The sequence below is a fragment of the Nerophis ophidion genome, linkage group LG18 (genome assembly GCF_033978795.1).
Source record: "Nerophis ophidion isolate RoL-2023_Sa linkage group LG18, RoL_Noph_v1.0, whole genome shotgun sequence".
Taxonomy (NCBI): domain Eukaryota; kingdom Metazoa; phylum Chordata; class Actinopteri; order Syngnathiformes; family Syngnathidae; genus Nerophis; species Nerophis ophidion.
This window is the reverse complement of record NC_084628.1, coordinates 29,567,166-29,594,594: the sequence shown is the minus strand read 5'-3', so window position 1 is coordinate 29,594,594 and position 27,429 is coordinate 29,567,166. Positions and strand designations below refer to the sequence as shown.

The window sequence follows — 27,429 nt, the reverse complement described above, 5'->3', positions numbered from 1 at the left end:
TGTAACTTGATTTTGATTATGGCGTGACCGTGATTGTAACGTGACTGTGATTGTGACGTGAATGTGACATGAGTGTGACGTGATTGTGATGTTATTGTGACGTGATTGTGACGTAATGGTGACGTGATGGTGACGTGATTGTGATGTGATGGTGATGTGATTGTGACATGATTGTAACTTGATTTTGATTATGGCGTGACCGTGATTGTAACGTGACTGTGATTGTAACGTGAATGTGACATGAGTGTGACGTGATTGTGACATGACTGTGATTGTGATGTGATTGTGACGTGATTGTAACGCGACTGTGATTGTGACGTGATTGTGACGTAATGGTGACGTGATGGTGACGTGATTGTGATGTGATGGTGATGTGATTGTAACGCGACTGTGATTGTGAGGTGATTGTGACGTAATGGTGACGTGATTGTAACGTGACTGTGATTGTAACGTGAATGTGACATGAGTGTGACGTGATTGTGACATGACTGTGATTGTGATGTGATTGTGACGTGATTGTAACGCGACTGTGATTGTGACGTGATTGTGACGTAATGGTGACGTGATGGTGACGTGATTGTGATGTGATGGTGATGTGATTGTAACGCGACTGTGATTGTGAGGTGATTGTGACGTAATGGTGACGTGATGGTGACGTGACGGTGATGTGATTGTAACGTGACTTTCATTATGGCGTGACCGTGATGGTGACGTGCCCATGATTGTGATTGTGACGTGGTTGTGATGTGACTTTGATTGTGGCCTGACCGTGATTGTGAACGTAATGGTGACGTGATTGTGACACAATTGTAACGTGATTTTGATTGTGGCGTGACCGTGAAACTTGACTGTTACGCAATAACGACGTCATCACTCACCTTTGACCCACAAGACGGCCGACATCTCCGCCCAGCCCAGCTGATTCTCCGCCCGGCACACATACTCCCCTTCATCCGCCTGGCTGGCGTTGAGGATCTTCAAAGTGTTGTTCCTCAGCAGCAGGAACCTGCAGAATGTAAATTTTACTATCATAATGTGTACTTTTACTAAAACGACATGTACTTTTACTACACTATTATGTATTGTTCCATGTATTGTGCAGGAGAACAACGTGTACTTTTACTGCGATAATGTGTACTTTTACTACACAAACATGTATTGTTCCTCTGCAGCAGGAAACCTGCAGAATGTGTACTTTTACTAAAAAATGTGTACTTTTACTTAACGATGTGCACTTTTAAGACAACAATGCACTTTTATTGTGATAATGTGTGCTTTTACTACATGTACTTTTACTACACAGACATGCACCTTCAATACCACTACATGTACTTTTACAACCACAACATGTACTTTTACTACACAAACATGTACATTTACTACACAAACATGTACTTTTACTACCACAACATGTACTTTTATGACCACTTGTACTGTTACTACACAAACTTTTCATACACAAACGTGTACTTTTACTGCCATAAGGTGTAAGTTTACTCAAACATGTACTTTTACTGCCATAATGTATACTTTTACTACAACATGTACTTTTACTGCCATAACATGTAAGTTTACTACAACAACATGTACTTTTACTGCCATAATGTTTGATTTTACTACAACAATATGTACTTTTATTGCCATGATAAGTACTTTTACTACAACAACATGTACTTTCACTGCCATGATGAGTACTTTTACTACAACAACATGTACTTTTACTGCCATGATGAGTACTTGAACTACAACATGTACTTTTACTACAACAACATGTACATTTACTGCCATAACGTCTAATTTTACTACAACCACATGTACTTTTACTACAAAAAAAAATACTTTTACTGCCATAACATGTACTTTTACTACAATAACATTTACTTTTACTACAACAACATGTACTTTTACTGCCATAATGTGTACTTTTACTACAATAACATGTACTTTTACTACAAAAAAAAAAACTTTTACTGCCATAACATGTACTTTTACTACAATAACATGTACTTTTACTACAACAACATGTACTTTTACTGCCATAATGTGTACTTTTACTACAATAACATGTACTTTTACTACAAAATGTTTTACTTTTACTGCCATAACGTGTACTTTTACTATAACCACATGTACTTTTACTACAAAAAAAATTACTTTTACTGCCATAACATGTACTTTTACTACAATAACATGTACTTTTACTACAACAACATGTAATTTTACTGCCATAATGTGTACTTTTACTACAACAACATGTACTTTTACTGCCATAACGTGTACTTTTACTACAACAACATGTACTTTAACTACAACATGTACTTTTACTGCCATAACATGTAAGTTTACTATAGCAACATGTACTTTTACTGCCACGATGAGTACTTTTACTACAACAACATGTACTTTAACTACAACGTGTACTTTTACTACCATAATGTGTACTTTTATTACAACACAATGTACTTTTACTGCCATAACATGTCAGTTTACTACAACAACATGTACTTTTACTGCCATGTGTTCTTTTACTACAACAACATGTACTTTTAATGCCATGATGAGTACTTTGACTACAACAACATGTACTTTAACTACAACGTGTACTTTTATTACCATACGTATACTTTTATTACAACAAAATGTACTTTTACTGCCATAAGATGTCAGTTTACTACAACAACATGTACTTTTACTGCCATGAGTACTTTTACTACAACAACAAATACTTTTACTACAACAACATGTACTTTTACTGCCATGATGAGTACTTATACAACAACAAATACTTTTACTACAGCAACATGTACTTTTATTGCCATAATGTGTACTTTTACTACAACAACATGTACTTTTACTACAACAAAATGTACTTTTACTGCCATAACATGTACTTTTAATACAACATGTACTTTTACTACAACAAGATGTACTTTTACTGCCATAAGGTGTACTTTTACTCCGACAACACATACTTGTACCACACAAACGTGTTGTTGGCCTGACAAAAGTTGTTAGGTAAAAACAGGCGGGACAAGACCACATCCTGGAAGCTTCTTCCCTTCCCCATTTATGATCAACTGTGATGAAGTCATTTTGTTTGGCATTTCATTTGAACGCTCGCCGTTTTCATGCCAAAGCTGATGAGAGTCAGGAGGAGGAGCCAGGAAGGCGTGACCCAATCTTGACACAATGTGTTAATGTTGTGCAAACATTCAAATGTTGTGTAGGACATGCTAATGTTGTGTAGACATGCTAATGTAGTGTAAACATGCTAATGATGTGTAGGACATACTAATGTTGTGTAAACATGCTAATGATGTGTAGGACATTCTAACGTTGTGTAGGACATGTTAATGTTGTGAAGACATGCTTATGTTGTGTAAACATGCTAATGTTGTGTAAACATGCTAATGTTGTGTAGGACATGCTAATGTTGTATAAGACATTCTAATGTTGTGTAGGACATGCTAATGTTGTGTAAATATGTTAATGTTGTGTAAACATGCAAATTTTGTGTAGGACATACTAATGTTGTGTAAATGTTAATGATGTGTAAACATGCCAATGTTGTGTAGGACATGCTAATGGTGTATAATCATGCTAATGTTGTGTAGGACATGCTAATGTTGTGTAAACATTTTAATGTTGTGTAAACATGCTAAAGTTGTGTAGGACATGCTAATGTTGTGTAGTACATGCTAATGTTGTGTAAACATGCTAATGTTGTGTAGGACATTCTAATGTTGTGTAGGACATGCTAATGTTGCGTAAACATGCTAATGTTGTGTAGTACATGCTAATTTTGCGTAGGACATACTAATGTTGTGTAAATATGTTAATGATGTGTAAACATGCCAATGTTGTGTAGGACATGCTAATGGTGTATAATCATGCTAATGTTGTGTAAACATGCTAAAGTTGTGTAGGACATGCTAATGTTGTGTAGTACATGCTAATGTTGTGTAAACATGCTAATGTTATGTAGGACATTCTAATGTTGTGTAGGACATGCTAATGTTGCGTAAACATACTAATGTTGTGTAGGACATGCTAATATTGTGTAAATATGCTAATGTTGTGTAAGACATTCTAATGTTGTGTAGGACATGCTAATGTTGTGTAAACATGCTAATGTTGTGTAGGACAAGCTAATGTTGTGTAAACATGCTAATGTTGTATAAAGAAGCTAATGTTGTGTAGGACATGCTAATGTAGTGTAAACATGCTAATGTTGCGTAAACACGCTAATGTCGTGTAAACATGCTAATATTGTGCAGAATGCTTAAGAATTAATTTGAAAGAGAAGATAAATCCGAGCCTATTTTGTAAAAAAAATAAATAAATAAATAATAATACTTTGCTTCCCCTAAACACGTCCTGGTGCGCCATTAGCGTAAATCAATGCTAATTACAGGCCTTCATTAAGTCGGCCCGGCTGTCGATGGCAGATAAAGAAGGAGACGATTCGATTGGTGGGAAAGTGACATCCTGGTGTCCAAGGAATCTCCACAGGACAAAAGATCATATCACCAAATCTTTGGCCCCTGTCGCTCGGGTCAAAACCCTGAAAACCTGCTTTGTCCAGGCGTTATCTCTAAGTGGATCACCAGTAACCTTGGAACAAACTCAATGGATTTAATCCCAGAAAAAAGTGTTGCTGTTGTCCTGGACCTGCATGGACAACTTGGGACAACAACGCTCTCCTGAAGTCAACCGAGGACACGTTCCTCTCAGATGTCCGGAACAGACATGGCCAATATATACAAGATGGCCGAGACCAGTCAAACCAGTTAGCATCGTTGTCAAGACAACTTCAACCATTTCCACCGTACAACAGAATAAGTCCTTCTCGGGTGTGGCCAACGCCTCTGAGCTTTTATCGCACGTCAACATTTGAGCCCTGGCAGGACTTCAAACCCTCCTTCAGAAACTCTCCAGGCGTTTAAAAAATAACTATTCCTCCATGAAGACCACCACATTGGTGTTGAAGAATTTAGTCCCAGTCTCAGCCGAATCTCTGCTTGTTTTGTTTTGCTTCACTTCAGTCTAAGTTGCAATATTTGTGTCTTCCAAGGTCGGCACGTGGCCTCCAATGGGACAAGTCAAGCTTGAGGGAATAATCATAAGTTAATGTACTCACTTTTCATGACTACATTCACAGACACAATTTAATAAGCTGAGATCAAAGCAATCAAATACTGTTTTGGCACGCAGGCTTGGTGGTGAGTCGACTCCGATGGTGGGGGAGGATGCCAGAAAGACCTGGCAGGCTCAAATGCATTGTGAGGGTCTGCCCTCAAAAATAGTTTCCATTCCTGCCTCCGGAATAACTCTGAGCATGTCACGAGGGAGGTGCTGGACATTGGCTCCGAGTGGACCATATGTTCTGTGCCTCTATTGTTAAAGCGGCCGATCGGAGCTGTGGCCTGTCATAGCGGTAATCCCGCAACTTGCTAATGTTTGGATGCCATCATTTCGGGCCCCTTTGGCTCAAGGGACTCTGGAGGAAGAGCACGGGTACCGACAGGCCAAGCAGTGTGCGGCTTTGGCGGTTGCAGAGGGAGGAGTTTGGACGAGCCAAAGAGAATGACCTCTGGACGGCTTCGAAGCAAGTCTGGACCACTGTCCGCCACCTCAGGAGGAGTAAGCGGTGCTCTGTAAACACCGTGTATGGTGGGGTTGGCTTGCTTTTGACCTCGGTTCAGGATGTTGCGGATCCCACCTACATGTCTGCCAATGGGGAAGCAGTGCCTGGGGACTGTGGTGGACTCTCCTATTTCTAGGACTGAGGTTGCAGAGGTAGTAAAGAAGCTCCTCTGTGGCAAGACCCTAAGGATGGCTGATATCTGCGAGTAGTTCCTTAAGGTTTTGGAATCTGTTGGGCTGTGATGGTTGACAAGACTCTGCAACAGTGCGTGGACATTGGGGGAGGTGCCTCTAAATTGGCAGACAAGGGTGGTGGTTCCTCACTTTATAAGAAGGGGAACCGGAGGGTGCATTCCAACTATCGTGGGATCACACTCCTCAGCCTTCCCAGTAAGGTCTACTCAGCTGTACTGGAAAGGAGGCTACGCCGGACAGTCAAACCCTCAGATCCAGGAGGAGCAGTGTGGTTTTTGTCCTGGTCGTGGAACTATGGACCAGCTCTATACTCTCGGCAGGGTCCTTGAGGGTGCATGAGAGTTGGCCCAACCAGTCTACATATGCTTTTTGGACTTGGAAAAGGCATTCTACCGTGTTCCTTGAGAAGTCCTGTGGGGAATGCTTAGAGGGTATGGGGTATCGGACCGTCTGATTGTAGCAGTCCGCTCCCTGTATGACCGGTGTCATAGCTTGGTCCGCATTCCCAGCAGTAAGTAGGATCCGTTTCCAATGAGGGTTGGACTCCACCAGGGCTGCCCTTTGTCACCCATTCTGTTCATAACTTTTATGGACAGAATTTCTAGGCACAGTCAGGACCTTGAGGGGGATTCGGTATGGTGGCTGCGGGATTAGGTCTGTCCTTTATGCTGATGTGGTCCTGATAACTTAATCTGGTCAGGATCTTCAGCTATCACTTGATCGGTTTGCAGTTAAGTGTGAAGCGACTGGGATGAGAATCAGCACCTCCAAGTTTGAGTCCATGGTTCTTGCCCGGAAAAGGGTGGAGTGTCATCTCCAAGTTGGGGAAGAAATCTTTCTCCAAGTGGAGGAGTTCAAATACTTTGGAGTCTTGTTCACGAGTGAAGGAAGAAAGGATCATAAGGCGCTGTGTCTGCAGTGATGCAGACCCTGTGTCGACCCGTTGTGGTGAAGAAGGAGCTGAGTCGGAAAGCAAAGCTCTCAATTTACCGATTGATCTACGTTCCCATCCTCACCTATGGTCATGAGCTTTGGGTTATGACTGAAAGGACAAAATCACGGGTACAAGCGGCCAACATGAGTTTCCTCCATCGGGGAGCAGGGCTCTCCCTTAAAGATTAGAGTGAGCAGCTCTGCCATTCAGGAGGAGCATCTGGTCAGTTCCCGCTGGTGGCCCTAACCGCCACCCACCAGGAGCAAGGGATAATTTTCCAACTGAAGCACATGACTGGGATAGTGGAAGCTGGGGATCTAACCAGGAACCTTCAGAATGCTACCAACCGAGCCACGCCGTCACCTACCAGTGCTTGGAAGAAAACGCTCCGACGTCAAGTGAGACGTCACTCTTCCAAAGTGTGCTAGCTTGATGATAATTTACAATGGATTTGCCATAAGCAGGCTACTATTAGCATTAGCCATTTTACATGGCAATTTCAACACCTCCAAATGTAGTAACGGAAACTACAACTAAGATGGATGCCACAACCCAACAGCTGCTGTGTAAAGCAAAATACTGACAGTATTAACACTTTGTATGGCGCAACACAACAGTTGGACAACATACCTTAGTTAACCTGTGCAGTACTGCCATCTACTGTCTTACATTAAAACATCACTTTTTATTAGCAACAAATTAACACATAAAATACCAAAAGTGGTATCCTTAAGTACCTGTAATGATTCAGATACCGGGAATTGGTACCCTATTGGTTCAAATGTGAACGTTACCTAAACTTAAATGTGTGTGTGTGTGTGTGTATGTGTGTGTGTGTTCTTGTATTTCTACCCTTCTTGAGACACGAAGAAGGAAATGTAGCTTCCATATGAGGAGGTGTGAAAAAGTGATGACATCATGGTCCCAATAACATTGCATCTAATACTGTGGGGGGGCATAGCTCGGTTGGTAGAGCGGCCGTGCCAGCAACTTGAGGGTTGCAGGTTCGATTCACGCTTCCGCCATTCTAGTTACTGCCGTTGTGTCCTTGGGCAAGACACTTTACCCACCTGCTCCCAGTGCCACCCACAGTGGTTTAAATGTAACTTTGATATTGGGATTCACTATGTAAAGCGCTTTGAGTCACTAGAGAAAAGCGCTATATAAATATAATTCACTTCACTTCACTTCACTAATAGAGAATGTTTCATTTGCACCCCTGCTGGTGAAATCTATCAAAATGAGGGTGGTCCCAAAAAGGAGGGATTTTTCAAATTGACTGTGTGTCACTTTTAACAATGCTCCCGCTCTGGTCAACATATGGAATAACAAGTGTGTATAAAAATTTTAAGTGCTCCCCCTCTGGCCAACAAATAACAAGTGTGTGTAAGAAATTAAAATGTGCCCCTTTTGGCCAAAATTTATTAAAATAAAATAAATAGATACGTACATAGTGACATACTGCAATAACTTGAAGTAAATAATTAAGATTAAATACCAATTACAAAAATTAACTTAAAGCATCTTTTTCTCACAATGTGTCGACTTTTTGCCTTATAAAATTGGGAACAATTTCTCTTATTCTTTCTGTTTCTGTAGTATTGCAATGTTTTCTCGTAAAATTACTACTTTTTAATGTAAAATTATTACTTTTTATTGCAAAATGGTGACATTTGTCATACAAAATTCAGACTTATATCACAATATTGCCAATTGCTTTGTTGTTCTTGTAAAACAGGGACATTTTTATAGTAAAATGTTGACTTTTAGTCAGGACTATGGCGGGGTTTTGTTTTGCTCCTTCGACGCAGCGGGATTACAGGACGAGCCAGGCGTGAGTTCAGGTACATATTGTTTATTTAAACACTATAATAAAAAATAAACAAACTAAGGGCGCTCATAATGAGGTACAGAACTTGGCTACAAAAATATAAACAAAAACACTTGCTCGATTGGCATTAATGATAATGAATAAACAAAAGATACTATCAACGATACTCAATAAACCAAAAACTAGCACTGAGGCAAAAAAATACAAAAGGCTTACGTGGCGTAGTCAAAATAAAGTAGCAGCGTGGCAAGGCATGAAGAGTGCGTGGTCGTGGTCAAAATATGCAGGAATCTACAAAAGGCAAAGTTCCCAGAATGATGAACAGAAAGTAAATGACTTAAGTACTGGCTGTGGTAATAGAAAACAGGTGTGAGAGGCTGAGGATCGGGGTGCGACTTAAGGGGACCAGGTGGAAACTAATGGGTTGGCATGGAAACAAACAAAAAAAGGAAGTGCAAAATGTGACTGAATGTCCAAAATCAAAACATAAAATGACAAAACATAAACCTTGCTTAACAGGCATGACACTGTTGTCATCGTTTTGCCAAGTAAAATTCAGATCATTACAATATTGCCAAGTTTTCTTATAAAATTGGGACTTTACTCGAGTAAAGTTACGACTCTCTTCATAAAATTGCCAACATTTTAAGCTTTTCTTGTAAATTCGCGACTGTTACTGAGTAACACTCCAACTTTTATCATAATATTGCACAAATGATCAGTTTTTCTTGTAAAATCTTGACTTGCTTTGTAAAAAAAATTCTATGACTTTTATTATAATACTGCCAAAATTCTACTTGTTTTTGGTGAAATTGTGACCCTTTTCTTTTGAAATTACAACTTTTTTTTTTTTTAAATATTTGCACATGTATACATTATTAACATTATATCTTTATATATCTACATAGGATGGTCCTAAAAAGGTAGTAATTTTTCAGAGGTCTCAAGAAGGTAACAAATACAACAGTGTGTGTGTGTGTGTGTGAGTGTGTGTGTGTGTGTGTGTGTGTGTGCGTAATGTTGCGATCCGTGACTCGGATCTTCACATATTAGTGTTTATTTTTCCATCTTTGTTCTCATTCTCTGTTTGATCCCTTTATTTCCTGTTTAGTCCATCACCATGGTTACTTATTAGTTTCAGCTGCTACTCCCGGTTCCTGCACACCTGTTCTCTGTTAATCACCTTCCCTTTATAAGCCAGCCTCTTCTGTTTATTCTTTCTGGGACTCTAGTTTGTTTTCACACAACGGTACGTCTGCTTTGCACTTTTGCTTCCATGCAATTCCTGTAGTATTCTCGCGAGCTCTCATGTTGCGCAATTGTATTCATTCTTAGCTCTCATGCTAAATGTTTTGTTTTCCCCCTTTGTGTGCCTATGTGCCAGTTTAGTTTACTATTTGTTTATCCTAGCTATCATGCTAGCGTCTTTTGTTTGCCTTTTCTTAGCTCCAGTATTGTTGTTTTCTAGCACCTTTTGTTATTCAAATAAATAGTTAAACCTTACCTTTGCTGTGTTCTATTTTGACGCATCCTCGAGGGAATCGAACCCGGCACCACGATGCCGAACAGACGTAACACATAAGATTGAACAAAAGGTACAGTTCCATGATGATGGTATAAAAATGATGAAAAAGGTCTTTAAAAACGACTCATAATTAATCAATCAGATTTAAATGATTGTTTGGTCGTTTGAAAGCATTTGAATAAAATAAATGAGCTTGATTGTATTAAAGCTGTCAGTGACATACTTTTATAGTGAAACATGAAAAGGTCATCCCTTTAAAATTGTAGTAATACTGTGAGAGAATACTTGATTGTCACCTTCTGCTGGGCTGGATCCTGCGCTCTCCTCGCCGCCACGTCATCCTGGCTCTGGGCGACGCCCGCGCTTTGCACTCCATGGACACGTCCTTGCCCAGCGTGGCCATGACTCGCACGGCGTTGGCCAAGAAGACGGGCGGTGATGCTGAGAGAGTGACAAGAGGGTTGTTTTAGCATTGATGCATCATCATGTGTGATAGCAAAACATGCTTGTGTTTTATTGAGACTGGAACTGAAGAATGATGCTGACTTGCAGGAAAAACATAGATTGAGACTGGAACTGAAAAATGATGCTGACTTGCAGGAAGAAGTCATGAAGTCATTAGTGCAGCCAGACACGTGCTTTATTAATGACACCAAGTACTTCGCTCATAACATGAAGAGAAAATGTGTTGTTATGCTTTGCATCTCTTGACCTACATTAGCATCTTGCCTTGACAAAATACATCTTCATCATCAAAATGTGGACGTTGCTGAGATTCCAGGGAAGACAGATCAAATCAAACTTGAACTGAAGCAGTTTAAAGTGGCAGCAGATCAATAAAATCTAATTCATGTCGGGGCTGCCGGCTTTGTCAGCAAGGATTATTTATATATTACATTTTAATTACTCATTCATAAAACATCATTACCTTGATAATGACATCATCACCTGATAGTGATATCATCACCTTGATAGTGACATCCTCACCAAGATATAATCACCTTTTTTTTTTTTTCTATAAATGGTTGATTTACAAACCCCGTTTCCATATGATTAGGGAAATTGTGTTACAGTAGATGTAAATATAAATGGAATAAAATTATTTGCAAATCCTTTTCAACCCATATTCAATTGAATGCACTACAAAGACAAGACATGTGATGTTCAAACTCATAAACTTTATTTTTTTTTTGTAAATAATAATTAATTTAGAATTTCATAGCTGCAACACATGCCAAAGTAGTTGGGAAAGGGCATGTTCACCACTGTGTCACATCACCTTTTCTTTTAACAACACTCAATAAACGTTTGGGAACTGAGGAAACAAATTGTTGAAGCTTTGAAAGTGGAATTCTTCCCCATTCTTGTTTTATGCAGAGCTTCAGTCGTTCAACAGTCTGGGGTCTCCGCTGTCGTATTTTACGCTTCATAATGCGCCACACATTTTCGATGGGAAACATGTCTGGACTGCAGGCAGACCAGGAAAGTACCCGCACTCTTTTACTAAGAAGCCACGTTGTTGTAAGACATGGCTTGGCATTGTTTTGCTGAAATAAGCAGGGGCGTCCATGATAACCTTGCTTGGATGACAACATATGTTGCTCTAAACCTGTATGGACCATTCAGCCTTAATGGTGCCTTCACAGATGTGAAAGTTACCCATGCCTTGGGCACTAATGCACCCCCATACCATCACAGATGCTGGCTTTTGAACTTTGCGCTTATAACAATCCTGATGGTTATTTTCCTCTTTGTTCCGGAGGACACCACGTCCACAGTTTCCAAATATAATTTGAAATGTGGACTCGTCAGACAACAGAACACTTTTCCACTTTGCATCAGTCTATCTTAGATGATTTCGGGCCCAGAGAAGCCGGCGGCGTTCCTTGGTGTTGTTGATAAATGGCTTTGGCTTTGCATAGTAGAGTTTTAACTTGCACTTACAGATGCAGCGACCAACTGTAGTTACTGACAGTGGTTTTATGAAGTGTTCCTGAGCCCATGTGGTGATATTCTTTACACACTGATGTCGCTTTTTGATGCAGTACCGCCTGAGGGATCAAAGGTCCGTAATATCATCGCTTACGTGCAGTGATTTCTCCAGACTCACTGAACCTTTTGATGATTTTACGGACCGTAGATGGTAAAATCCCTAAATTCCTTGCAATAGCTCGTTGAGAAATGTTGTTCTAAAACTGTTCGACAACTTGCTTAAAAATTGGTGACCCTCGCCCCATCCTTGTTTGTGAATTACTTAGCATTTCATGGAAGCTGCTTTTATACCCAATCATGGCACCCACCTGTTCCCAATTAGCCTGCACACCTGTGGGATGTTCCAAATAAGTGTTTGATGAACATTCCTCAACTTTATCAGTATTTATTGCCACCTTTAACAAATTATTTGTCACGTGTTCCTGGCATCAAATTCTAAAGTTAATGATTATTTGCAAAAAAAAAAAGTTTATGAGTTTGAACATCAAATATGTTGTCTTTGTAGCATATTCAACTGAATATGGGTTGAAAATGATTTGCAAATCATTGTATTCCGTTTATATTTACATTTAACACAATTTCCCAACTCATATGGAAACGGGGTTTGTATATAGGTTAGTAAGGTAAAGTGTTGTACCTGACAAGTTTCGGCTACTTTGCTTCTGCGGCCTTCATCAAAGGTGTCACGTGATGTCAGGTACAACACTTTACCTTACTAACCTATATAAGTAAACTATTTATAAATATACGTCAGTAGGCTAAATGAACCTCTTCAACATATAATCTGTGACGAGTTGGTCGCATGGTGATGCGGGTTTCGTCCTCCCAAGGATGCAGACGGGCTTTGGACACAGCGTGCAGGTAGGAAATGATTTATTTGAAATATAAATCAGACTTTGACAAAACTAAAAGAGCTGGCATGGGATCTAGAAAAAACAAATGGGCTTAGCATGGAAGCTAGCATAAGCAGAACCGGGAACAAAAGTCGTCACTTGTTGCGTAAAGCAAATTAGGAAGCAAGGCAGACTGGGAGAAGGCAGGCTAAAAAATGACAGTAATCACAACACAGGTGCGCGTCAGGAGCAAGTGGCAGGTGAAAACAATGAGCAACCATGGAAACAAACTGAGAGGCCAAAACAAACAGAAAACACACAAAGACTCAAAAATCTAAATCCAAATATGATCCGGGCAGCGGATCATAACAGGGCCCCATAAATGAATCCCGGGCGCGGCACCGCTGCTGCCCACTGCTCCCCTCACCTCCCAAGGGGTGATCAAGGGGATGGGTCAAATGCAGAGGACAAATTTCACCACACCTAGTGTGTGTGTGACAATCATTGCTACTTTAACTTTAACTGGCGAGAGGAAGGATTATTATGTATTATAGCATACTGCATGCACTTAAATGTAAAATATATGTAGAATATATTTATATTATTCATATATTATATATTATATATATGTCATATGTTATTTACTATTATTATTGTTTATTGTGAACGAACTGTGGAGCTGAATTTCCCCCAGGGATCAATAAAGTACTATCTATTCTATTCTATTCTATACATCCATTTTAAATGACCACACCTTGGGCTTAGAAGTTGTGGACAATTTCCAGTTTGACAAGTTCAAGTGATATCATGTAAAGTGGCAAACTGGCGAGAGGAGCCATCACACAAATGTGAAATGAGTATGATGTCATTGTGCTTCATTTGAGACAGCGGTGCTTATCCTTAGTAACTGGCGAGAGTAATAGTATAAATAATTGTAGGACATGTGTGCATACACAAGTCTATGTTGGGCTTGAAGTTTCTGGAACAGTTGGAGTCTTTTTGGTTCAATTGATATTACAATATTAAGTGGCAGTTTTCATTAGTAACTGGTGGTAAGAGTGATCGCCTTTATAATATGACACATTTATGTGGGTTTTTTATGCAAAGTGGCAGTTATTATTAATAACTATTGGAAGAGTTATCGCCTTTATAATATGACACGTCAATGTGTGAATATGTTTAAAGTGGCAGTTATTAATAACTGGTGGGAGGAGTGATCACCTTTATATTATGACACATTTATGTGTCCTTTTTTTTGCAAAATGCAGTTATTATTAATAACTGGTGGAGGAGTAATTGCTTTTATAGTATGACACGTCAATGTGTGAATATGTTTCTTATGAAAAGTGGCAGTTATTATTAACTGATGGGAGGAGTAATTGCTTTTATAGTATGACACGTCAATGTGTGAATATGTTTCTTATGAAAAGTGGCAGTTATTATTAATAACTGAGGGAGGAGTAATTGCTTTTATAGTATGACACGTCAATGTGTGAATATATTCCTTATGAAAAGTAGCAGTTATTATTAATAACTGAGGGAGGAGTAATTGCTTTTATAGTATGACACGTCAATGTGTGAATATGTTTCTTATGAAAAGTGGCAGTTATTATTAATAACTGTTGGAGGAGTTGTCGCCTTTATAATATGACAAGGCAATGTGTGAATATGTTTTTATGCAAAGTGGCAGTTATTAATAACTGGTGGAAGGAGTGATCACCTTTATAATATGACACATTTATGTATCCTTTTTTTGCAAAGTGGCAGTTATTATTAATAACTGATGGAGGAGTAATTGCTTTTATAGTATGACACGTCAATGTATGAATATGTTTTTTATGAAAAGTGGCAGTTATTATTAATAACTGTTGGAGGAGTTATCGCCTTTATAATATGACACGTAAACGTGTGAATATGTTTTTATACAAAGTGGCAGTTATTAATAACTGGTGGGAGGAGTGATCACCTTTATAATATGACACATTTATGTGTCCCTTTTTTTGCAAAGTGGCAGTTATCATTAATAACTGATGGTGGAGTAATTGCTTTTATAGTATGACACGTCAATGTGTGAATATGTTTCTTATGAAAAGTGGCAGTTATTATTAATAACTGGTGGGAGGAGTGATTGTCTTTGTAGTTATTAATAACTGTCGAGAGAAGGGGTGATTATTTCACTGGTTATGATGGAAGTAATAGTGTCAGAATACATATGTTCAGACAAATAGCTGCTATGCACTCGACAGTTAACATTTAGAAAAATGGAGAACGGGGCCAGAGATTCCGCAAATGTCACGGAGTGTCCTTGGAAATAGGCTCTGCCGACTGCCAATCAAAGTGTCCCAGGGGACACTGAAGGGGACGTCAAGAGGGGACCCTGAAGGGGACGTCCAGAGGGGACCCTGAAGGGGACTGGGAGTCAGCAGCTGTGAGTCAAGGAGAACATCATCAGAGGACAGAATGAATGCAGCTGCAGGGTGAGGCTCATGACGGCATCGTGGTGCGTTTGTGAGCGTCCGACAAACAGCTGTCAGAGTCCCTCTCTGAATGTTGATGTCTCTTGTAAGTGTGTCCTTATTGGTCCATTAGGAACCTTTGTGACCTTTTATTAGCAAACATCATGGCTGACATTGTGTCCTTCTCTTCTTATTATTATTAATCATCCATCACACTTCTCTTCTTCATATTGATCTTCAATCACACTCGTCTTCTTCATATTGATCATCAATCACTCAGCACCACCTCCTGCATTTTAATCATCATGTCTTCTCATTGCATCTTTACATCTTCATCTTTGACACCACAGGAACTACAAAAGCCAAAAGCCGTGAAGTTGTCACAATGTGTAAATGGTAAATAAAAAGAGAATACAATGATTTGCAAAACTTTTTCAACTTAGATACAGTTGAATAGACTGCAAAGATAAGATATTTAATGTTCACGCTGATAAACTTTGTTATTCTTCGCAAATATTAGCCAGTTTGGAATTTGATGCCTGCAACATGTTTCAAAAAAGCTGGCACAAGTGGCAAAAAAGACGGAGAAAGTCGAGGAATGCTCATCAAAGACTTATTTGGAACATCCTACAGGTGAACAGGCTAATGGGTAACAGGTGGGTGCTATGATTGGGTATAAAATCAGCTTCCATGAAATGCTCAGTCAGGATGGGGCGAGGGTCACCACTTTGTCAACAAATGCCTGAGCAAGTTGTTTAAAAACAACATTTCTCAACCAGTTATTGCAAGGAATTTAGGTATTTTCTACCTTCAAGGTAGAAAATACCTAAGTCAAGAATTCTTGGTCAAGAATCCTGAACACTTCCGTTATGCTGAGGAGACCAAAGTGGCGTGGGAGGAAGGAAAACTGTCAGAAGTCAGTTTTCTACCAACCGGCATAGCTCGGTTGGTAGAGCGGCCGTGCCAGAAACTTGAGGGTTGCAGGTTCGATTCCCGCTTCCGCCATCCTAGTCACTGCCGTTGTGTCCTTGGGCAAGACACTCTACCCACCTGCTCCCAGTGCCACCCACACTGGTTTAAATGTAACTTTGATATTGGGTTTCACTATGTAAAGCGCTTTGAGTCGATAGAGAAAAGCGTTATATAAACATAATTCACTTCACTTAAAGTGCTTTGACACTTTTTCCACATTCACCCATTTACACACACATTCACACACTGATGGCGGGAGCTGCCATGCAAGGCCCTAACCACGACCAATCAGGAGCAAGGGTGAAGTGTCTTGCTCGAGGACACTACAGATGTGAGGAGGTTGGTAGAAGATGAGGATCGAACCAGGAACCCTCAGGTTGCTGGCACGGTCACTCTCCCAACTGCGCGATTTTTGTTAATAAGAATGTTTGTAAATGTTAATGAGAATGTTTATACATGTTAATAAGAATGTTAATCAATATTTAAAAATTATTATAAAAATGTTCATCCATCCATCCAATTTTTTTACCGCTTGTCCCTCCATAAATGTTAACAATAATGTTTATAAACGTTAATAAGAATTTTTGTAAATGTTAATAAAAATGTTTGTAAATTCTAATAATATAATATGTTTATAACTGTTAAGAAACTTTATAAATCCATCCATCCATCCATTTCTACCGCTTGTCCCTTTTGGGGTTCGCGGGGGGTGCTGTAGTCTATCGCAGCTGCATTCGGGGGGAAGGAGGTGTACACCTTGGATAAGTCGCCACCTCTTCACAGGGTGTCGTGGAAAAAAGACGATTCTTTAGTGACAAATAGCTTTAAAATGACTTATTAAAGTAACAAACAAATAATAACAAGCTTTGCAAAGCGAGACCAAACCAGAACGACACATCCTATCGTTCCAGTTTGTTGTAACTCCTTTGGAATATGTCATGACAATTATACATTCTCAGAAGTCCCACCCTCCACGCTCATCAACATAGAGTACCCCAGTAAAAGAATGCCCAAGGTCCTGTGAAGAGGAGGGGGTGTCGTTTGCCCAGAAGGATGGGGGGTCACTCAGGAAAGGGGACCAATTTAGCCCAAAGGGGGGTCAGGAATAGATAACCCATACGCCTGGTCAACTAAAGTCCACATGTTACATCAAAGACAGAGGAGACAGACCTTGATCAAGATTAGATGTTTCTTACAAAGCTTTACATTCCTAAGCCTAATAAACAGCTTTTGGTACCCAGTTCAAAGAACATCATCTATTTAAACGAGTACAAGTAATTTCGCTATCACAAGGGCCAACACAGATAGACAGACAACATTGTTGATGTTAAAAAATTTGATTTTAGGTTATTATTACAAGCGGTAAACTTTATTTTTTCTACTTGTGTGACAGAAATATAGATGACGTTTTTTTAATGATTAATTCAAATAGTATTTAAATGTTCTTCACACTTTATTGCTGACCATTAAACCATGAAATGTAAAGAAAGTGCCAAGTTTGACCCTGGAACTGACCATGTGATAGACAATAGTATTGTTCTGAGGTATGACTGCAGTTGTGTGATGAAGTGATGACCTTCTTACCTAAAATGTTTGATCCTGGAACTGACCGTGTGATACAACATAGTTGTGTGATGAAGTGATGACCTCCCTACCTAAAACTGTGAGTGCAGCGTTGGCGTAGAGTGCAGCGTGGGTGTTTTCCGCCACACACTGGTACACTCCTGAGTCTGCAGGCTGCACTTGGTGGATGGTCAGCTGGCCGTTCACCACCTCTATTCGACCCTGGAACAGACCACAGCCATGATGCCTTTGAGCAAGGAGGACCAGGTGAGGGCGTCGTACCTGCGACGTCAAAGGTAAAGCGTTACGTAACCAGCGATATGTGGGCCTGGGTCTCCCTGTGGCCTTGCACTCCCACTGCAGAGTCTCTCCACTGTCCACCCGCCTGTCCTCCATCTTCTTCACCCACTCTGGTGACGCTGCAACACACAATATCTATCATTATCATGACTAATATATTTATTATCATCATTTATATCATTTTTAAAATCATTATTTATATCATGATCATGACTAATATCATTATTACTATTAATTATTGCATTTTTAAAAACATTATTATAATCATTATCATGACTAATATTATTAGTAATCTCATTCTAATATTTTTATTAATATCATTATAATGACTAATATTGTTATTAATAAAATAATTTTAATGTTAATACTATTATCATTACTAATATGATTATTATTACTTTTATTAATACCAATATGATTACTATTAAAAATTTAATCATCATTATTATTACTATTACTAATAGTATCATTATTATTATTATTACTATTATTAATATTATTAATAATATCATTTTTGAAATCATTATTAATAGTATTATTATCCATCCATCAATCCATTTGCTACCGCTTTTCCCCAATATAATTATTATTACTATTATTAATATTATCAATATATTTTTTAAATCATTAATATTATTAATGCCATTACTAAAATCATTATTAATATTAATATAAATAATAATATTAATATTAATAATTGTATCATTATTATTATCATTTTTAAATAGTAAATGGTATATGGGTTGTATTTGTCAAGCGCTTTTCTACCATCAAGGTGTTCTTAGCGCTTTGACACTTTTTCCACATTCACACACTGATGGCGAGAGCTGCCATGCAAGGCCCTAACCACGAGCCATCAGGAGCAAGGGTGAAGTGTCTTGCTCAAGGACACAATTATTATCCTAATTATTATCATTATTATAATTATTATTAATAACATAATATCATTATTGTTGTTATTATTAGTAGTAATCCTATTATTAATTATTATTAAAATAATTATCATTATTTTTATTATAATCTTTATTATTATTATTAGTATTATTATAATTGTCACAAGTATTATTATTATCATTAACATACCTTCTCATATTATCAACAAAATCAGCCCTTTGAGACATTCGTGATTAAGGGCTATTTAAGTAAACTTTGATTGATTGATTGATTGATTATATTTATATTATTATTATTAATATAATGTTATTATTGTATTTATATTTGTATTAATATACATAAGCTTTATTACTATTAATAATATAATTATCATTGCATTATTACCTTTATTGTTATCAATATTATTATCAATAATAAAATTAATATTGTTAATAATATAATATCATTGGTGTTGTTATTAATAATAATACAATTATTATATTATCGTTATTGAAATAATGTTCACAATTATTATTATTATATTAATTATTAATAGTAGTATTAATACAATTATAATTAGTATTATTATGATAATTATCATTTTTATTATTAATTGAATCATCATTGCTAATATATGTATTAATATTATTAGCATTATTATTATTATTATGTGGAGAGGGGTGTGGGCCAAGCGTTCTCTGCGTGCGGGGTATGTGCAGGGGCCGGCCACGAATCGGCAACAGGTGAGTGGATACCTCAGCTGGAACGAGTTATCTAATCACCTGTTCCTTTATTTGGCAGCGCTGGAGACCATGAGGGAGAGAAGGAGGCAGAGAGCTGCACAGCAGGACGACAACTGTTGTGTGGGAGCTGAAAAGCAGAAGCCGAACTGTTGTGTGAAAAAAGGAAAATAAAACTGTGTGAAACTCTAAAGCTGGCAGTGGTGTGATCCTGTCTACCCGACGAACACGGGAGGGGAGAGGAGGAAAACTTCCGCAATTGGCGCCCAACAGGGGACCAAGTAAGAAAAAAATATATATGTATATAAAATAAAAAAATAAAAAAATGTCTACTACAACCCCTCTGGAGGCGCTTGGACAAGTGCTGGCTCAGGTGTCAGTGGTGAGCCAACAGCAGACTCAGCTGATACAATCATTGATGGACAGATCAGACTCGTCAGGGGAAAGGACAATGGCACCCATGCAACGATGTGTTTGAGGCCATGGCGAAATCGTACGAATGGCCGGAGGTGCAGCGGGTGGCGCTGAGTCTCCCGGCGACCGGCCGCATGCAATACTCCAACCTGCGCCACACAATCCTGGATTGGGTCGGCAGCAGCTCGGAAGACCACCGGAGAAAGTTCTGCGCCATGAGACTGGGCCCTGAAGACCTTCCCTACGTCCTGGTGCAGCAGCTGCGGGATGCGGCAACCCGATGGCTCCAGCCAAATGGCAGGACCCGGGAATGCAAGAGTACATAATCCTCGAACAGTTTTTGGACGCCATCCCGGCCAGGACCACCGCTCCGCCAACGTCAAAACAGCAGTGACACTGGCCGAGGACCACCTAGCGGTGCACCGAGATGCGATCACAAAGCCGGCCGAAAGACCCACCCCGGCCCCCCGCCGACGAATAATGCCACCAGACGGAACCACCCTGGAGCAGCGCCAGTGCCCGGCTGGTCAACCTGGGACCATCGAGCAGGTCCCCTCCGCGAACAATCCACACCCACGCACACACACCTATTCATCTACACAGACACGCTCAACAAGGGGGGGGAACTCGAGGATATAATGCTCCCTCTGATTTTTTGTTGCAGGGTTCCAGCGCTGAGCAAAGAGGGCTTTCCTCACGGACGGCGCCTCAAATACCAAGGCCGGTGTGCTGTGGGTGCAGCCAACCTGGGCACATGCGCCGGGAGTGCCCCATAATGGAGGTAGAGCAGGTGTTGCAGGTTGTCGGGCCTCCAGCACCCCCTCCTTCACTCTGGACGATGACATTATCCAAGTAGGCAGCCGCGTATGCAGCGTGGGGTCGCAGCACCCGGTTCATGAGGCGCTGGAACGTGGCAGGCGCACCAAACAAGCCAAACGGGAGTGTCACGAATTGGTACAAACCTTCCGGAGAGGAGAAGGCTGTTTTTTTCCCTTATCACAAGAGTCCCGGGAAAAAATTTCAACATCCCTTTCTGTCTGCAGGCGGACGTGTCGGGCCGAGGACTGGGGGCAGTGTTGACCCAGCAGGTGGGGGGCGTCGACCGCCCCGTACTTTACATCAGCAGGAAACTGTCAGACCGGGAGGCAAGGTACAGCACGGTGGAGAGGGAGTGCCTTGCCATCCGGTGGGTGGTCGGGGCCCTCCGCTACTACCTGTTGGGGCGGGCCTTCGGTCTCTGCTCGCACCACAAACCTCTCCAGTGGCTCCACCGCATGAAGGACGCCAATGCGCGGATCACCCGGTGGTACCTTGCGTTGCAGCCCTACAACTTCCGGGTGGTCCACAGGTCGGGCGCGGGGATGGCCATGGCCAAATTCCTCTCTCGCCCCGCTATGGGGGGGGTGTCCGGCCTGAGTCTGGCGGTGGAGGCATGTGGAGAGGGGCGTGGCCCACGCGTTCCCTGCGTGCGGGTTATGTGCAGGGGCCGGCCACGAAGCGGCAACAGGTAAGTGCATACCTCAGCTGGAACGAGTTATCTAATCATCTGTTCCTTCATTTGGCAGCGCTGGAGACCATGAGGGACAGAAGGAGGCAGAGAGCTGCACAGCAGGACGACAACTGTTGTGTGGGAGCTGAAAAGCAGAAGCCGAACTGTTGTGTGAAAAAAGGAAAATAAAACTGTGTGAAACTCTGAAGCTGGCAGTGGTGTGATCCTGTCTACCCGACGAACACGGGGGGGAGAGGAGGAAAACTTCCACATATTATTATATGTATTATTATTATTAATAGTAGCAATATTATTAGTAGTATCCCTATTATTATTACTAGCATTATTATTATTGATATAATTATTTTTTTCTTTATTATAATTATGATTACTATTATTATGTGGTGTGATAAATGTTGCTGCATAGGCCACTTTGACACCTGCCTTCAGAACACACCTTATTTAAAACCTGAAAGGCAATTCCACCTATTTCTTTCATCCTTGTCTCTAAAGTCAATCAGGGTACAGTATTATGCAGAGGTGTACTTACAACGATTATGGGGGTGTAACATACAATATTTAAGACTGCAAGAGTAAAACATGACTATTAGTTGTGATTTTCATGCGCTGCTCAGAATGTTTTGTACTAAAGTGAAAGTGAAAGTCACTAATCCCCCACAGAGTCCTGCATCGGGACCACTACACCCTCCTTAGAGTCCTGCACCAGGACCACTAGACTCACCACCGAGTCCTGCACCGGGACCACTGTACCCCCACAGAGTCCTGCAACAGGACCACTATTCCCCCCGCAGAGTCCTGCACCAGGACCATTAGACTCACCACCGAATCCTGCACCAGGACCACTAGAACTCCCACCCCCCATTGAGTCCTGCACCAGGACCAATACCCACCACCCCCAGAGAGTCCTGCACCAGGACTCAAAAGACCCCCCACTGAGTACTGCATTAGGACTACTACACCTCCAACAGAGTCCTGCACCAGGACAACTAGACCCCACCAGAGTCCTGCACCAGGACCACTAGACCCCCCACAGAATTCTGCACCAGGACAACTGGAACCCCCCACAGAGTCCTGCGCCAGGACTACTAGACCCCTGACAGAGTCCTGCACCAGGACCACTGGACCCCCACTAAGTCCTGCATCAGGAACATTATACCCCCTACTGAGTCCTGCACCAGGACCACTACACCCCCCACCGAGTCCTGCACCAGGACCACTACACCCCCCACCGAGTCCTGCACCAGGACCACTAAACCCCCCCCCACAGAGTCCTGCACCAGGACCACTAGATCCCCCACAGAGTCCCGCACCAGGACCACTACACTTCCCACAGAATATTCCACCAGGACCACTACACCTCCCACTGAGTCCTGCACCAGGACCACTAGACCCCCCACAGAGTCCTGCACCAGGACCACTTCACCTCCCACTGAGTATTGCCCCAGGACCACTACACCTCCCACTGAGTCTTGCACCAGGACCACTACATCTCTCGGTGAGTCCTGCACCAGGACCACTACACCTAACACGGAGTCCTGCACCAGGACCATTAGACCCCCCACAGAGTCCTGCACCAGGATCACTACACCTCTCGCTGAGTCCTGCACTAGGACCACTACACCTCCCACTGAGTCCTGAACCAGGACCACTAGACTCCCCACAGAGTCCTGCACCAGGACCACTTCACCTATTTAGGGACGGCGTGGTGCAGTGGGAGAGAGGCCGTGCGCAACCCGAGGGGCATTGGTTCAAATCCCACCTAGTACCAACCTCGTCACGTCCGTTGTGTCCTGAGCAAGACACTTCACCCTTGCTCCTGATGGGTGCTGGTTGGCGCCTTGCATGGCAGCTCCCTCCATCAGTGTGTGAATGTGTGTGTGAATGTGTGTGTGAATGGGTAAATGTGGAAGTAGTGTCAAAGCGCTTTGAGTACCTTGAAGGTAGAAAAGCGCTATACAAGTACAACCCATTTATCATTTATTTACCTAACACGGAGTCCTGCACCAGGACCATTAGACCCCCCACAGAGTCCTGCACCAGGATCACTACACCTCTCGCTGAGTCCTGCACTAGGACCACTACACCTTCCACAAAGTCTCCCACCAGGACCACTAAACCCCCCACAAAGTTTGGCACCAGGACCACTACACCTCCCACTGAGTCCTGCACCAGGACCACTGGACTCACCACAGAGTCCTACACCAAGACCACCAGACTCACCGTAGACCTGCAGAAGTCCTTTGAAGGTGGCTCCTCCTCGAGGATTGTCAGCTTTGCACTCGTAGGTCCCCGAGTCCTCCAGCTGGATGTCAGGAATCTCCAGAAGTGCCTGAGACTTGCGAAGTCTGGCCTTCTTGGGAATGTTTCCATTCAGTTTCCTCCATGTAATGGTTGGAACTGGACTGTCACAAAGGACACACATCAATAATAACAGTCATTATATATATATATATATATATATATATATATATATATATATATATATATATATATATATAAGGGCTGTGAATCTTTGGGTGTCCCACGATTCGATTGAATATCGATTCTTGGGGTCACGATTCGATAATATATCGATTTTTTTCGATTCGATTCTCGATTCAAAAACGATATTTTTCCGATTCAAAACCATTCTGTATTCATTCAATACATAGGATTTCAGCAGGATCTACCCCAGTCTGCTGACATACTAGCAGAGTAGTAGATTTAAAAAAAAAAAAAGGCTTTCATAATTGTAAAGGACAATGTTTTATCAACTGATTGCAATGATGTAAATTTGTTTTAACTATTAAACGAACCAAAAATATGACTTATTTTATCTTTGTGAAAACATTGGACACAGTGTGTTGTCAAGCTTATGAGATGCGATGCATAAGTGTAAGCCGCTGTGACACTATTGTTCTTTTTTATTATTTTCACAAATGTCTAATGATAATGTCAATGAGGGATTTTTAATGACTGCTATGCTGAAATTATAATTAATATTGATACTGTTAATGATAATATTCATTTTTGTTTCACTACTTTTGGTTTGTTCTGTGTCGTGTATGTGTCTCCTCTCAATTGCTCTGTTTATTGCAGTTCTGAGTGTTGCTGGGTCAGGTTTGGTTTTGGAATTGGATTGCATTGTTATGGTATTGCTGTGTAGTGGTTTGTTGGATTGATAAAAAAAACAAAAAACAATAATAATAGTAAAATTTTTTTTAAATGAGAATCGATTCTGAATCGCACAACGTATTCAAATCGATTTTTTCCCACACCCCTAATATATATATATATATATATATATATATATATATATATATATATATATATATATATATATATATATATATATATATATATATATATATACATATATACATATATATATATATATATATATATATATATATATATATGTATATATATATATATATAGTCACGCCCATGGGATCAGGTTTTGGTTTTGTCATGTTTGGTTTAATTTTTCGGACAATCAGTTCCTCTTCCAGCACTTCCTTGTTTTCTTTGTTACCATGCCAACTCAATGATTTTCACTTTGCCCTCATGTCACGCCCCTATCCCCATGTCATGCACCTGTTTTCAATCATCATAAATAATTATTTAAACCGGAAGTTGCCTGGAAGTCAGCTTGGCAACTTTACATATCCCTCAACCCGATTCATGCCAAGCCATGCTGTTTATTCAGCCCTTTGAGACACTAGTGATTTAGGGCTATATAAGTAAACATTGATTGATTGATTGATTGATATTCCCTCCTGCTCATGTCAAGTAAGTTTTTGGTTTAGTTATGTCACAGTTGTTTAGTTTTGTTTTCAGTAGTCAATTTTTTTCTCCGCCATTGTGCGCGCCATTTGTTTGCCTTTTGTTGTAGTTTTTTAGTGTTAGTAATAAATAAATATGTACTCACATTCACGTCTCGCTCATGCCAATTTCCCTTTGCTTTGGAAAAGCAAACTATCCCCAAGTCCAAGTCGTGACATAAGTTGCCAGCAGAAACGTTTTCCCGCAAGAAATTTGGACGAGGCTTCTTGGCCTGTCCTGCGCGCAATGGAGGAAGAGACGCTGTGGAAAAGACGCTTCGTGGAGCACAGAGAAATTATGTGGGGACCAGAAGGAAAACTGGTGCCGTTGAAGTCCATTTGGTCCGAGGACGGCGCCATGTTACCGCAGTCCCGGGAGCACCGCTCCTGAAGAAGGACGTCTGGGAAGACTTCCACGAGTGGACAGGATGCGTCAACCTCGCAAGCTCCTCCCCCTTCGAGCGGCAACAGGCTCCAGGCTACCCGGCTTCCCCAGGACAAAGTCACGCCACCGTCAGCAGACACCACAGATATGGAATTTTTTTCAATACTTTTTCTCATGATAACCCACCCCCAGCAGAAGACTCTAGCACAATAACCACGATCAAATACTGTCAAAACATGATTTTGAACATCAGATCTAATCATTCACAGCCATCCAAGTTTCATGCTCCGCCCCTCAGGACTCAAGCCCCGCCCACATTACACACAAAAAAAAAATGTTCACCCTCTCAATCCAAGACAGAAGAAAAAATACTTTTTAGACATTTCAAAGGGGAGGATTCTGCCACACTCCTCACCTCCCTCCACCCACTAAAAGACTGTTCCAGATCGCGGCGAGCGCGTCTGGTATCCACTCCTTGAGGGGGCGGAGGGGGGGGGGGGCAGGGAGCGTTTCAGGTGGGGTCGCCCAGCGTCATGCTAAGCCACAGCCCCCAGCACGGCCGCCTCCACCTGTCTTTCGGCCTGCTAAGCCGCAACCCCCAGCTAGGCCACCTCCACCTGCACCACAGCTAGCACCTGTTGCTGCTCCAAAGCTAGCACCACGACCTACACCAAGTCCAAGTCCAAGGTTAGCACCAAGTCCAAGTCCAAGGCTAGCACCAAGTCCAAGTCCAAGGCTAGCACTAAGTCCAAGTCCAAGGCTAGCACCAAGTCCACGCCAAGCTCCAGTGCCTGCACCACACCAAGCTCCAGTGCCTGCACCACGCCAAGCTCCAGTGCCTGCAACACACCAAGCTCCAGTGACTGCACCACGCCGGGACCCAGTGCCTGCACCACGCCGGGCCCCAGTGCCTGCACCACAACAGGTACCATTGCCTGCATCACGACAAGCTCCAGTGCCTGCACCACGCCAAGCTCCAGTGCCTGCACCATGCCGGGCCCCAGTGCCTGCACCACAACAGGTATCAGTGCATGCACCATGCCAAGCTTCTCCGCCTGCCACGATGACGATGCGTCCGCCTCCTTGTCGGCCACGTATGTGGCCACTACTTGGTCGTTCGCCACGCCAAGGGCGCCGACCTCCTTGTCGGCCACGGCTGTCGCTGTTACCTGGTTGTCCACCATCCCAGGTGTGCCGATCTTCTTGTTGGCCACGGATATGGCCCTTCCCGGGTCGCCCACCTCGTCAGGTGCAGCGGGCCTCTACGCGTCGCGGCCACCTAACTCTGCCCCGGCGGATACGGGGACACGTGGTCCGGCGACCCACCGCCATGTCCCCTTTCCGCCCTCCCATGACTCTTGATCATAGTTTCTTTTTTTGGGACATCTGGGATCTGTCCTTGACGGGGGGGCTATTTCACGCCCTTGGGATCAGGTTTTGTTTTTGTCATGTTTGGT

General features: G+C 41.7%; 1 protein-coding gene across 2 annotated transcripts in view; it reads right to left on the bottom strand.

The window, feature by feature from the left end:
* Positions 1–27,429, bottom strand: part of LOC133537089 (contactin-5-like) — a 131,232-nt gene that overhangs the window by 37,187 nt on the left and 66,616 nt on the right. For both annotated transcript variants that reach the window (XM_061877949.1, XM_061877950.1), the window contains 5 exons: positions 24,005–24,186; positions 18,230–18,366; positions 18,040–18,169; positions 10,428–10,572; positions 879–1,006 (listed from right to left, as the gene is read on the bottom strand). In XM_061877949.1, coding sequence (XP_061733933.1) covers positions 879–1,006; positions 10,428–10,572; positions 18,040–18,169; positions 18,230–18,366; positions 24,005–24,186 — 722 coding nt within the window. The remainder of the gene's footprint in view (positions 1–878; positions 1,007–10,427; positions 10,573–18,039; positions 18,170–18,229; positions 18,367–24,004; positions 24,187–27,429) is intronic.